This window comes from Pogonomyrmex barbatus, unplaced genomic scaffold, assembly GCF_055798465.1.
Source record: "Pogonomyrmex barbatus isolate J1 unplaced genomic scaffold, ASM5579846v1 scaffold16, whole genome shotgun sequence".
Lineage (NCBI taxonomy): Eukaryota > Metazoa > Arthropoda > Insecta > Hymenoptera > Formicidae > Pogonomyrmex > Pogonomyrmex barbatus.
The window spans coordinates 5,997,224-6,012,194 of record NW_028297112.1 but is presented as its reverse complement, the minus strand read 5'-3'; the positions used below and the strand labels follow the sequence as shown (position 1 = coordinate 6,012,194).

At 35.9% G+C, this 14,971-nt stretch overlaps 1 protein-coding gene across 5 annotated transcripts in view; it reads left to right on the top strand.

The window, feature by feature from the left end:
• LOC105429404 (RAS oncogene family member Rab26) overlaps positions 1–14,971 on the top strand; it is a 176,215-nt gene that overhangs the window by 154,915 nt on the left and 6,329 nt on the right. The window contains exon 5 of one of the 5 annotated variants that reach the window (XM_089074083.1): positions 14,258–14,965. The exons of the other annotated variants lie outside the window; for them this stretch is intronic. Coding sequence (XP_088930209.1) covers positions 14,258–14,626 — 369 coding nt within the window. The 3' untranslated portion in view covers positions 14,627–14,965. Of the gene's footprint in view, positions 1–14,257; positions 14,966–14,971 lie in introns of those variants that run through there. 5 annotated transcript variants of the gene reach the window in all.

Genomic DNA, 14,971 nt, shown 5'->3' with positions numbered 1-14,971 from the left:
TTTCGAACTCTTTCGTGAAAAAATATATCAGAAAGACCAATATTTATCTTCCACCTTTTTCCTATACCTATAAATCGGAAATCTATAATTAAAGCACTGAAAACAAAGACAGGATAAAAGCTATTTTGAAACAAAATTCTGGTTAAGTGCTAGTATTTGTAGCGAAGAAAGGAGCCGCTTGTCTTCAGCAGATTTTTCTTACTTATCCGCTTTTTATTTCCAGCATTCCAATTGAGAGAATACTATTCTTTCATGCTTCTAGAATCGAACATAACGATGAAACGTGCTTTCCAGTCGATCAATCATTCGCAGAAATTTTCGCGCGACAAATCGTGCTGAAGTATCGCGCTTATCTTCGCGTACCGTTCGATACTAGAAGGAGCTCAAAAACCGGATCGAACTGCCTCGTTACGCCTCTTTAGAGGATCCGGTGGCGGTGTTTTTTTCTGTGTATAACCGCAGTTACTTTTCATTTGTATCGAGATGGAGACGAGTCCGCGCGGTTTATGCGGCCTCGTGAATTAGTCTCGAGAGTAATTTTCACATTCGCCCCACGGTTGCGCGCACGCAAAACGGTCGAGCTCGTAAAATTGTGCCGCCATTTATCATTTGATCCAACGATGCTCGCGCAATTAGGTTGTTTACACTGGCTCGTTCCATCCTGGTACGCCAGTTTTTCCCGCCAGTCGTTCTTTTTTCCCTTTTACTTTTTACGTATCCCGGGAACATGATCGTTTCGCCTGCGGGTAGACATCGTCTTCTTGTTCCTTCTTCTCTTCTTCCGGTACAGCCGACTGGCGCGTGTTACGTGAGGCGGCACGAGATGGTTCCATTTAATCGTCCACAGTCGAGGCCGATTTCGATCGCGCGAGTTGCCTTTCTCTCTTTCTTTCTTTCTTTCTGGTCCTCTCCAAACGGCACGGCTCCCGTTTACGTCGGCCTTAACGAGTTTTTCCCATTCGACGCCGGGCGACTTTTGCTTCCTTTCTCACGGTCCGCCGGTCAGCTCTCTTTTGCTAACTAAGAGATATTTTGTCCGATGAACTCTTGCGGCTCGAGCGGAAAGTCTAATCGCTCCAGCCATTGTTTCGATCGTTGGCCGTTTGCCTATAAGAAGGATGTCCCGTTATCGATTCTATCATTCGAAGCTATCTAACAAGTTTCTTCAAAGTTTTATATACAAGACTATTTTCTGGAAAACTTGAAATTTTCGGAATTTCCTTTTTATATTCTTAGAAATCAGAAAATCTCATGGAATTTTTGAAATTTTGTTTTTAAATTTTGTTTCTCTCAAAAAGTGTGTTTATTTTGCTTTTATAATGTAAGTTGCAACAATACGCCCCATTCAAGTTAACAATTAGTAGTAAATCCGCGCACTCCGTATTTTATAACATGTCTAAAAACAAATGAAATCGTTACGAGTCGGTAACGTTCAGATAGCAAAAGACAATAGAATGGATATATATTGTTGTCAACAATATATCGAATAAATGTCAGAATTTTGCGAATGAGATATACTTATCATCTCGCGGTGAACAGGTCGCTCATGTTGTACAGATAATAGTTGTCTAGTAGTTGCCTATCAGTTATTGATTTTTCATCCAGACAGGCGCTATTCCTCTTTGACGAATTAGCATAATGCCGCCGCGGGCCTTGCATATTTATCTCGTATATTCAAGTTGCTCGCACCGTATCGTATCATATCATATCATATCATATCATATCGTATCATATCGCATTATACGTAGAAAGTAGATCGTTCGATAAAGTCGCTTAATTTCGGGTTATCTCATGACGTTTTAGGTTCGGCTCTCATCGCAGGAAAAATTGTCTTGACGAGGCCCGAGATAATATCGCGCGAACGCGCGCTCGGCTTCGCGCACGGCTTGCTTCACGTCGCCCCGGGCGACAGCTGTCTTGTCGCGGGCGCTTGATATTGCAAAATGTATATATCGAGATGGATAATATATTAAGCCATCTCGCTCGTTAGTCCGTCGAACTACATCAGCCTGTTCGATATCGCTCGCAGAGAATTCGGTGTCCGTCCCTCTGTAATTGAATATCGATTCTCTGCCGATGTCGATCGTATACCGAGTATACAGCGAGCACGACGTCGTCATTTATTAAATGCCTAAATTAACTTAACTATCATGTCTCTGAAAGCCGAGTACGATTGAAGAGAAGCGCGCGTCCCGAAGCTACATTTGAAAAAAATGCGCAATTAAAATATAAAAATATCACAAAGTTATGTTAATAAAAAATTAGTACAATTAATACAAACTTGTGGACCATGTTAGCTCGATGTGCTGTTTAAAAACGTATCGCATATTCGTGTACTCGATCTGATAACAACATTGTGATATACAGCTACAGATTACAATCGACTGCGAGCATCGATGTGCATCAGGTTTATATTCAGATATGTTAATGCCATTACTAGGTAATCACTTAACAGCTTGGCATTTGGCTTCTGAACGTTGCGACTACTGTTTCCGAAACTAGAGAGATATTGCGATGTGCATCATACAATTGAAAATTAAATGAATTCTTCGCATAACAAATTAAAGACAAAGTTTGTATTAATTGTACTAATTTTTTATTAATATAACTTTGTGATATTTTTATATTTTAATTGCACATTTTTTTCAAATATAGGTTCAAATATAGGTTCGAGATTTAACGCTATAAATATCTTTAATATGACTATAAATGTCGAAGATATTTTTAGTTTTTTCATTCCTCATTAATAATGAAATCAAACGGTTTACTGAAGAAGAACTCTCTTAATGTTATTCGCTAATTGCTTCGTGGAACGAAGATGCACAGTTACTTGAATACAATTGTATTTAATTGCAACTGCAAAATTCATTTTCAATGTTCTCTTACAAATAGCTTTAGATACGGGAACTCCGCAATTATGCGAAGCGAAACTTTATGCGGAGAAGTATCTGTTGGGTGTAGAATCTGCGGTTATATCGCTTAAGTCATAATATTGAGATTTCCTCGAGAAAGAGGAAAATGGAGAATGTGGTAGAATGTGAATGCCACACGGTAGCTGCATTCCGCAGTCGACCTGCGACAATTTATGGCAGCAACAGTAAATCCCCTCCTTATTTCTTCACAGCCTTTGAAACTCTTAAATCCTTAGATTAACTTGCAGTTAACTTGCAGTCTTCTGCAGAAGACAAACTTGTTTGGCGTCGTGCAGAATTACGAAATTGCAATTTTTAAACTTGATTGCAAACAGATATTTGGACGCTAAATAAACTTATGTGAAATATAAGTATGAATATATCTTCCGGGAGGTCTACGAAATATGTACATCAAAAGAACAATTTTATTAAAATTTTTAAAAACTTAGCTGCATGAAATGATAATACTACAAAATTTTTTATATTCTAGCATCCAATTTAAACATTCTATTTTAATTATTTTGAATGAAATTATTGTCAGATGGTCAAATTTTTAGATACGTCGGCAAAACTGTTCTTTCTTTATATCTGAAAAACATTGAATATAATGAACGTTTCTTTCCTTCTTTTTCTCTCTCCTCCAATCTATCTTCGTATTCTCGCGATCTCATTTCGCTGCTGCAACGTTTCATTGATCTATTGAAAAATGAAAATTCAATCGTCGGTGATAGTTGAACTACTTCTTTTGCCAGAGGCATGCACGCCACATTCATTATCGTTTCTAGTAGACGACGAAGTAACGGAAAAAAACGTAAGCCGACCACCTCGTGAAAGCGGCGAGCGCGAAGACTTAAAGTGACGAGCAAAAAGAGAGGAGATCGAGAATTACGGAAAAATCCATAGAGAACCAGTTCCCGCGGAACGAGTCAGATAAGAGTGCGCTCCAATGTCCATGTCGTATTAATATGATTTAAAGCGATAATTATGCCGCGCGTGATACAGTGGCAAATTTGGAATTCCTGAAATTACTAATGCTAATTAGTAATGAGGCACTCCAGATATTTTCCCCTTAGAACTTTCCCTTTTTGTACATCTTTTATACATCTTTTAAATGTTCCGCTATCTGTGTTCGTGATCGACAATGGCAAAAACACATAAGGATATAAAGCATTTTTAAACATTACTTCACGTATTTATATATTGTTGCTACTTTATTATTGTAAATTTATAGGTATACAATCTGTTAATATTTTAATTTTAAAGTGACAATTTTCCCCAACGTTTTAATTTCCAATAAAATTAATTTTATAATTATCTCATAATTATCCATTTAATAAATTTAATTAAACAACGGCAAATTAAGAGCTATAATAATTTTGAAAACAAGACACTTTTATGTGTTATCTTCTGAACCAAAACATATTAAACAGCTGCTACGTCAATTATTTGCACGTACAGAAAGTACGCGGCGTCAGTGCGAAACGCGTAAAAATACAGAATCTGTGTAAGAGCAATCGATTATATAACCGTCATTTATCGTTGGCAGTCAGATTTGTCTGTGTCAATCGATCCTCAGCGTGGCGACTGCACGAAGTACCGAATATTGTCAGCCGGCACGTTACGCGAATGATTTATAAAGAGTACGACAGAAATTACGCGAATGGCTCTTAGCTGCTAATGTGGGATGTCCGCCGCTCTCTCATTACGTAACTTGTCGATCTAAGTGATTGACTGCATTTCGCGTTGCACCTTTCCGTCAGGAAGCGCAGGGTGTCACGTGAATTTGACGTTAACGCACTAAATTGCGCCTCTCTCTTTATAACATTCCGCATTACCGAGTAATTAACAAAATAGGGAAATATGACATGTACGGATTATCGAATTCGAATCAAATTAAATCAGATAATAAATTTTATCGAATTTGAATCTTTACGATTTAAATCGAAAATTTTGAATTTAGGACACATATATTTTTATAAAATTATGTTTCTCAATAAAAGTGAATTTTTATTATGTAATCAATATTATTTTTTTCATATCAGAAATTTTCTTTTAAATCCATACGTTCTTTTTATCTATGTGTTCTATATGTATGTGTTATAATTCAATCTGACAATAATTATGTTAATTAAAAGTTGTGTTTCAATGATTCGATTTGATCAGACTCTGATAATATTTGTTGATTTGATTTGATTCAAACTCGAAAAAAGGAGTAAGATTTGATTCGATTGGTAAAAATCCGATAAAAAAAAATCTTGAACGACACAAGAATTCTCTATAAGAATTTTAAGACTCTATTAAATTAAAATTTAAATTCAAGCGAAATCTAATTCGTTCACTTTTCTAATGGCTGACAATATATACAATTAAGATTTAATATATTACCATGATTATATATGATAATAAATATTAAAGATTATATATGATAATAAAAATTAAATATATATTAATATGGAAAGACACAATTAAAAGTGCGAATTGTATTTCCGAATTTGCTAATGAATATAGCCTCAACAAATTACATAATTAATTACACGACTGATCATTTATTATGACATACATTTTGTGCGCATGATAAATAGAATGTACGTGCAATGCATCCTTCTGTTTAACAGTACACTTTATGTTTTATTTATCGTTTATAATATTTATGTATCGGATCGCGAACCGATAATCGTGTTCATTATACGTCATTACTGACAAACAGCGTAATCCACAACAGCAGTACATTAAATTGACATAGATAAATGTTAATATGACTTAAACGTCAACTGTTGTGACGGATTTATTGCAACGTTTGTGTAATCGGCTGATGATCAGGGTGATCGATCAGACTGACAATTGCAATTAATTTCTATTCATGCTACATTGACGGTCACATAGTCATAGTCAATTGAAAATTATTACATAATAAGTAAATTTACATATGAAATGTGGCATTTCGCAATTCGGCCGAAAGCAAATATTATTTCCGAAATTCTCAAACCCGTTATATATTTACGATGTATTGTTTACGATATGTATCGCAATTTTCATTAATGTAATTAGTAAAAATATATATCATTAATTGTCAATTTTCATAGTAGTATAATATCATTCCATTCTACAATAGTTACATCAAATTATTGAGAAAAAAGAAACATTTTTTATATCGCGATATTTTCTTCATGCACCAAACAGATCCTCGATGGAAACTTGAAGTGTAAAATTTAAAACGACGCAATCTGTCTCTTAATATATTTGCTGGTATTCACGGTTTTTCGGTTAGAATAAAAGGAAAAGACTGTTACACGCGCAACAAAAGACAGGACGAGTATATGAATATTGCATTCTATTGAAAGGATTATATTCGCACCGAGGAACCAATAGTATGCCTATTCGATCAATCCATGCGAATTGATATTCATTCTAGCAGGCGTATGGTGCTGGCACGTGCGGCGGCCGACTAGGGAATCGAGCTTTAAAATCTGATGAGTTAATAATTTCGCCCGAAGCAAACCGAGTCGTGAAACATACCTGTCCACACGAACAAAAATATTTATATTTTCCATCATGTCGGTATTCATCGGGAGTCCGAATTCGCAGTTGATTCGGGCGGCCGCAATATGTTCCGGCCTGTCACATTCGTGTCGGGATTCAATCAACGGGCGGAACCATTCTCTCTATTTCAGTGCCTCGATCAGCAACAACCACCGCTAACAAGCAGATAATTCGTATATCGCGTCATGTTCAGTCGTATGATTTTAGCGCCAAATTGAAGATTTTACACTTAAATAATTGTGTATTGAAAAATGTATTCACTTGACTTTTGCTAACGGAATATTCTTATATCTATTAAAATATCGTATCGGAAATAAAAACAAATAACTTCTACTCTTTTCGATAATTAATTCAAATATTTCCTCTTATTTTCTTATTTTTAACAGCCATCTTTTTTCGCACTGTCGGGAAACGCATGTAATTCAAAACAGGCAATTATCCGTCGCAAATTGCCGCTAGGAAAAGATGCAATATGAAAAGCGAGACAACCAGCGTATCGATATCAGACAATCGTGAATTCGTTTGGGGAAGTCCCCGAGATGACATATTTCATCGAAGCAAAATCGGAATTGCGAGACAGCAGCCGTATTTATTCGCGCCCGATTAAAATTCGCAATCCGCGCCCGAAGAACGGCTTGTTCCTTTGTCTGTCCCCATCGGGCGAAACCTCTCCGGCAAACTCCGATTCGTTTCAATTATCGAAGATAATTTAGCTTCGACTTTTTTCCCTGTTCGTACACGCATATACGCCGGAATTTCCGCCGGCAACTTTCATTGCTTCCAGCTCTCTTTCTCTACTTTTTCTTGATTGTGTTGTGCGAGCTATTAGTAGCGATGACATCGAATTCGACAGCTGCATCTTTCGACGGGAATTATCTTATATTATAAATAATTTACATAAAATCGGTAATCTTTTTACTTTTCGTCCTTTTTACAACGTTTTATAAAATAGAGAATTTAAATCTGTTTTCAAGTGTTAATTTATATTTCAATCAAACGTTACATTAATATGAATTGTATTACCTGTACTGTAATATAGATTTATTATATTAATAACAAAAATTGTATATATGCAAAATTTGTTATATCTGATATACATAAATTGGAAAAGAAATTACATTAATCTCAAACGATTTTTATTAATCATGATAATTATTATTAATTTTAATATGCTTTTTTCACTTAAAATAATATTTATTAATCCTACTTTTAAAAAAATTAAATCAGTAACTATGTTTAAGACAAAAATTGATAGAATAACGACGAATCTTTCACTAATCTAATATAATAGAATATAATTCATAATAGTTTTACTAAGTAAAAGTATCTTTTGTGAAATCAATCAAATTAAGAGTATGTATTTTCATGATTTATATTCTATCACTTCTTTATATTTATTTAATTAGACAATTTTAAATTTGTTTTCAAGCACATATTGATCAACATTTTAATCACATTAATATGAGTTTTGTTTCTGATATAATATAAATTTATTATTTAACATGTATAAATCGAAATAGAAATTATATTTATTTTATTTTCAGATAATTTTTATTAATCACACAGAACAATTACTTTCAATATGCTTTTTCCATTTGAACTAACGTAAATCAATCTGACATTTACCGATTCTCTTTTTAAAACATTCACAAATCGATAGCTTTATTTAAAATAAATTTAGATGAAAATAAAACGCAATCTTTGTACCAATCTAATGTAATGAAATATAATTTATAAAAGTTTTTGTATTTAAAAGTATATAAATATATTTTTTAAAATAAATAGAATTAATAATATATACTTTTATGTACTATTTATCTTTTTCTTTATCGCTTTTTTTTTTATCAAATTAATATAGTTTCACCATGATAATTGTAAAATCTGTTGAAATACGTCTTTTGAGAACGACGACTCGATGGCCACGTTGGCCGCGCAGCTAACGTACGTTGCTGCACATGTTCGTTCCGGAGCGCTCGTGGGTTCAAATCCCACCATCGCGGAGTAGTAATCATGCAACGGGGAACGAGAAAAGACTTTTGAGTAGCTACATGTAATAGTACGTCTCTCTCTCTCTATCACTCGAGCATTTCACGCAATGATGAAACTTTATTTATTTGAAGTTTCGACGGAATATGTCGAAATTAATGAGGTTAACTCATTTGTCATAGTTACTCTGAGCGTGAAATTCGTAAACATAATTTTATAACAAGTATGAAAAAAAAAATTGCTCAACGTTTTTTTATTGTATTTTATTGTATTACATTCATACGAAATGCATTTCGAATTCAAGCATTGTAAATTATTATTTTTCAAACTTTGATTAAAAATAAAAAATAAATAAATATATATATTTCGCGAATAATATATTTAAATTTTAATTCTTTCTTTTAATTTTTAACTAGTTCCATTTCTTTAGTAGTTAAAAAAATACATAAGATATGAATGTGAAACAATATTTTTGAAATATAAAATAAAATTAATTTTTAATTCTTATATATTTTATTATTAAGAAATGGTTTACTTTAAACTATGGTTAATTTTAAAATTACTATGTATGATGAAGCACAATACAATAAAGTTTTTCAGTGGTTTTAGGGAAAGTATTTTTTTATCGAACAATCAAAATATTTTTTTACAAGATAATAGTTTTTCAGGAAACTGTTTGTCCTAAAATAGTATTTTTTCCCACTGAATTTGATGAATTGTCACTATCAATAATATTTAAATGACATCAAATGAATGATATTGATAGCTTATTATTCTAATCAGAATTTCAAAAAATTATCTGATCTGTTATTAATAATATTTCTTACTTTTTTAAGTTATTCTTCGAAGCTATTCTCGTAAAATATTTGTTATTCTTTACATTTCAAGCCTAAAATTTTATACGCGAATACTCATCATTATAACCCAATATAAAAATTACAAAAAATTACAAAAACTATGTTACATAAAAACAATAATAAAATCATGATTAAAATTTAATATAACAAGACTTTTATATATATATATATATATATAGTAACAATTAGTAAAATGTTTTGTTTATTGAAATAATGAAAGAAGAAAACAATACTATTAATACATAAAATAAGCACAATCATCCGTTTGCAAAAATATTTTAACATCCATATTGTAAAAAACAGAAACTAATGACCGTTGTAAACAAATTTTAATGGCAATACAATGATATAATAGTAGAATAATGATAAACGGTGATAAAAAACAAAATTAAAAAAATATATATACATATACATATATATATATATATATATATATATATATATATATATATAACAAAACAGTATGATGCAATATCTGTAAAGAAAACTGTGAAGTGTATTAAAGGAAGTAAGATGAAAAAGAGCATCATGACGATTCGAGCATGCGCTTCGTCGCAATCAACGTATTAATTAGTACGTTAATTAATGATACAACTACTGTACTATGCTGACGCTTCCATAAGCTGATCTTTTGCAAGCCGACCTTAAACTTTGTGCGCTCCTTCTTCCTCTTCTTCAGGATTGTGGCCGGAAACAACCGCATTAACTTTTATCGTACTGCTACCGGTAATGCCTTATAATTGCATGGTTGATGGGCACGTAATGTCCAATGGCATTCTCCGAAAGAACGTGATTAATTCCCATAATGGCCGCTGCGTCGACTTAATAAATACGCTTTGTCGGATGGTTGTTGGCCATCAACCACGTAAGAGAAAAATGAAGGGCGACACTTTTGCAGAAATAAATATGATCGGCGCTTCAATTTGCAGACGTAGGTGGCTATTGACTTTGATAAATAGCCTTTCGGCAAATCACCATTCTGTACCGAATAGAACAGTCTCGATACCAGACGGGTGCGATAAATATTATCTAACATCTCGGCAAGTCGAAAAAGTCATGAAATCAAAAGGAACGACAGGAAAAAAGTTTCTTCGTTAAAACGAGACGCCTTTTTTACGTTGCAACCATATCGTTCTGCAAAGATATAAAATAGCTATGTAAGAATTTTCGCGACTTTTTAAAATACAAATATAAATGCGATTGGCAAATAACTCTTTAGCATTCCACAACTATGATGTTTACTTTATTTAGTCATAAGTCAATATATGAAAGACTGAAGACTAAATTCACTTTTTGGATGTATGAAAAAATCAAAATGGAATTGTACCGCATACGTGAAACTATGCCAAAATTGCACACCTTTCTGATTTGATTCGCTTAATCCTCATGAAGTAATCGTATTGATAAATTAATAGCGAGAAATCTCAGTTATTTGCAAAAAATTTAAATTTGTCTTTTTTACTGCAGATATTTCAAATATATGCGCAGTATGAACGTCAATTCCTCTCTTCACGCCTCGTTGTGAACATTCATGATGTTCTCATTACATTGAGCACGTCGGCACGTGTCGAGAACCGCACGTGGCCTGCCGCGATCGCAGCCGAAATCGGTCCGGGTTCAACATCCTTCTTTTACCTGCCAGCGTCACTTACATAAAGACATCCGGTTATATCACGCAGAGATCTATTTTATTATTCTAAATGAACTCTTAACCTTTCAGCATGCGGTAGTTGAGTACTTCATACATATTTCTTCGCTGGATTTTGTTAATCGCAACGGATACACAAGGACGTTAGTCAGTTTTGATTTTAAAAAAACAAGTACAAACTAAATATTTTTTTATAACATTACATTAAATGATACATGAAATGTATACAATTTAGATAAATATGTTTTAAAATATATAAAATGATATATACGATTTAATAAATCTCTTCTAAAAATCTCTAAAATTTTATATATAAAATGATATGCATAGTACATTTTATTTTTTTGTATTACTATTTTATATATATTTTGTATATTTTTTATAATAATTTTAATTATATATATTTGTTTTTTATCTAATAACAAATACAATAACGCATTTCTAATTGCAATATAATAATAAATAAATGTTATAACGTAAACGATCTCGAGGTATGTACGTATAAATCACACGGTGCTAATTACGCGTGCTAATTAGGCGATGCGAAAATGCACCATTCGGAACCGAGACAATCGAATCGCTTGGGCGGTATGAGAAGAGCGAATCATCGGTGTGTCCGTAACATGATGCAATTTGAAATTGCAAAAGAGTCGCGAGAAGATGGTGTCAGTAACCAACGAGCGAGTGATTCGATCGTTCGACAGCTCGATCAATCATGCTACCTTCGATCGCACCATCATAATTAATTAATCTAATCGCATCTGGTAATCGCGATGTGCGTTTGCGTCAAGTTACGGCCTCTCCGAGGAATGCTATGAAAGGGCGCCACCAGTCGGGTGACCGGTAGGTTTGCTTTACGGTGTTAGCCTTTTTGGTACCGGTCGCGGCGTGGGTGGGCCTAAAGTGGGTAGGCTGGGCCTGTCGGCCTCGAACCTGCACCGCAATCTGGTTTTTAAAAGTTCGGCTGACGGCGAAGAAATTTCTACGAGGGTCAGATTACGTTGCGTTTAACTTTTGTGTATCCGTATCGAGCGATCCAGGAATTTTCACGAGCACTAAATCGTGCGTAAAAACTTTTCGCAAAAATGGTAAATTTACTTACGATTTTGAGAATAATTGGAGTAACGGAAAACACTGCGTGTACAAGGATTTCTTTTTGCATTCGCGAATAATAAATCGTGAATTATCGGGAGTTAAATATTCGCGTGTGAACGAGATTTATTCGTGATAGATTCCATTATATATAATTCAAATACGCGAGATGCGCTCTCGTGTGTTAAATTATTCAAGCTGGAGCTCCCAGTTTTCCCTTGAAATGCGTGGTGCAAATGGACGGTCAGGCATTCTGGTCACCGAATGTAATCGTTGAATCGTCGGCGGTCTCTTTTTCGCGATTGCACGACCGCGAAATCCGCACGTGTCGCAGTTACGTCGAACGCCGATTGTTATCCGCGCTATTTCGTATCCAATGAAGCCGGAAATGAACGAGCGGTTGGGTGTGAAGTTTAGTGCCTATCGAAGTTCAAGTCGATAAGCATCGTTCGGTGATAATCTGGAGAAAAAATAAGATCGAAATGTGTCGAAATTATCGAGCGCAGCTACTGACTGAAATCGCGCGTCGGAACTGGTCGCAACCTCCTGTGAATTACGTATTTTCCATTCGCTTAATTTCAAACCTCGTTCCCGTATCTGCGACAACTCGCTCGTATAAAGAATACGCTTTATTCTCACCGGATTTACGTTACCTCGCCTACGAGAGACGCCGGGAAACGAAACTTTTTACTTCCTGCCATTCTCGAAACTACGCGAACGAACGGCAGAAGGTACATTCTCGCGCGATTTTACTGTTGCGAACGTGGATAAATAAAAAAATGTAAAGGTAGATTTATAGAACGATATTGTACGCGATACAATAAAAGCAGAAAAATAATCGATACCTGGAAACTCGAATATCGGGATAAATATTGGGACAAGGATTATTTAGAATCTGAGAATCTTTTTTAGGGAAAAATTTTGATGCGTAAAACGGTCGTCGATATATCAAATTCGTAAAGTAATAGTTTAAATGGAAACGATTCGATCGATATCAACGGGCTTCAACACTCGAGATGAATTCAACTATGTTTTTTTATGAGCGCGATAGAAAATGTGAAATGCATTTCGTAGCGTTATGCGAACATTTCCTTTCGTTCACGAAGGCGATCCGTTATGATATCGGATAATAGTAATTTACGAGAACACAAAAGAAAAGCCATAAGCTGCCGAATATCCATTTTTTTTTTCCGAGAAAGATCATTTTCACTTTTGATTTATGTGCAGGTGACGAACTTGTAATTGCCTCGATCTAGCTTTATTATAACAAGGACGTTGATTTTGCAAAAGATTAGAAGCTGTAGATATGTCAAGTAATGTCAAAAATAGATGATCTGATTGTTCAAAAGATTAAACATGTAAAATTTCTCGCTGAAATCAAAAGTAGGAAAAAAAATTTGAACTCAAGGAAAGGTTTGTCATCTTTGAAGTATATGGAATTCATCATGGCTCACATGGAATTTATCAGATCCGTCCCTCCACGACGCGACTAATTGCGTTACGTGTCACGATCGATTCCGATCTCCCAGGGAGCAGGGAGCTCGTTGCAGGCGAATGTGACTGACGTTCCCGTGTGTTTCGCGAATTCATTAAAACCGTTCGTGCTCTCACGTTTACGTAATCGGTCGTGACGCATTCGAAACGGTTCAACTCATTCGCTGTGTACAAATTGCTGTCCACCGACCACGTTTCCTGACGCTGCGAATTATATTCCCGTTCGTCAAACGTCGGGATATTTCAATAACCAGAGCTTGGTTTTACGCACGGTTTATGCGTCAGGGATCAAAGGGAATACTTTTCCTTTTGCTCCCTTTACTCGTCGACTGGATTTCCAGTTTAATATTCGCGAAATCGTATGTATAGCATCGCGACCGGCGTCTATTAAAGCGCGCGGCTATCACAGCGACAGTGCAATTTCACATGTGAAAATTTTATAATTTTGCTCCGATTAACGATCGATGTTGCTTCCGATTCCGTGTTGCACCATGCAAACGTACGCTCCGTCACGTCACGTAACAGAGATAAATGTTGTTTTAACAATATTCGATTGCGTGTCCAAAACGCATGGATAACGTGAAGCGCAATGAAAAAATGTTTCAAAAAATTCTTCATTCTTGGTAACATAACATAGTATGTGTCTCTGTTCTAGTTTCAATAGCGGAAATATTTTATTAATATAAATACGCAATAAAAATTTATTCTGAAAATTTTCACCAATTTAGGTGAGTGCATTCCGTAATTCATCGTTCTGCCGGGCGGTTCCGCGGAAATTTTCCCGTGTCCATTCGATCGCGCCGGCACGACGTTTCGTCCTTTCTGCTAGAGGAAGGACCCATCGAAGGAGTCGAGTCGCATTTGCACGATTCGAACAGCGGATCGTACTTTCACTCGATCGTTCGTCCCGTACCTCGTTGGTGCCGCGGACCCTCGCCGCCGTAAACGTGAAGAGAAGAACGCTCGAGGCGTGGAGCAACGCGGTGCGGTGCGGTGCGAGAAGGGAGAAAAGACTCAAGGCAGAAAGAGAAACGCGAGAAGAGGAAGCACGCACGCACGTATCCACGCAGACACATATGTGCACACTCGACGAATAAACGAAACGAAGCGAGTGTGTATGTGGGCGCTGTCGAGTCTGGGGAAAGGTTTAGTGACCTCGACGTGCCGTCGTCGTTCTAAAGAGAAACACAACGAGTAGGACGACGGTGGCGGCGGCGGCGGCGGCGGCGGCGGCGGCGGCGGCGGCGGCGGCAGTGGCAGCGGCAGCGGCAGCAGCAGAGACGGCGACGACGGTGGTGACGACGACGACGACGAGCACGGACACAAGCACTACGACGTCGAGGCGCAACGAGACGACGAGGAGTGGCCGAGAAGAAGAAGAGCAAATTGGTGCTCCCGGTAGCAGGGGCCCATGAGCGCCGTGGAGGAAACGTTGCGCAACG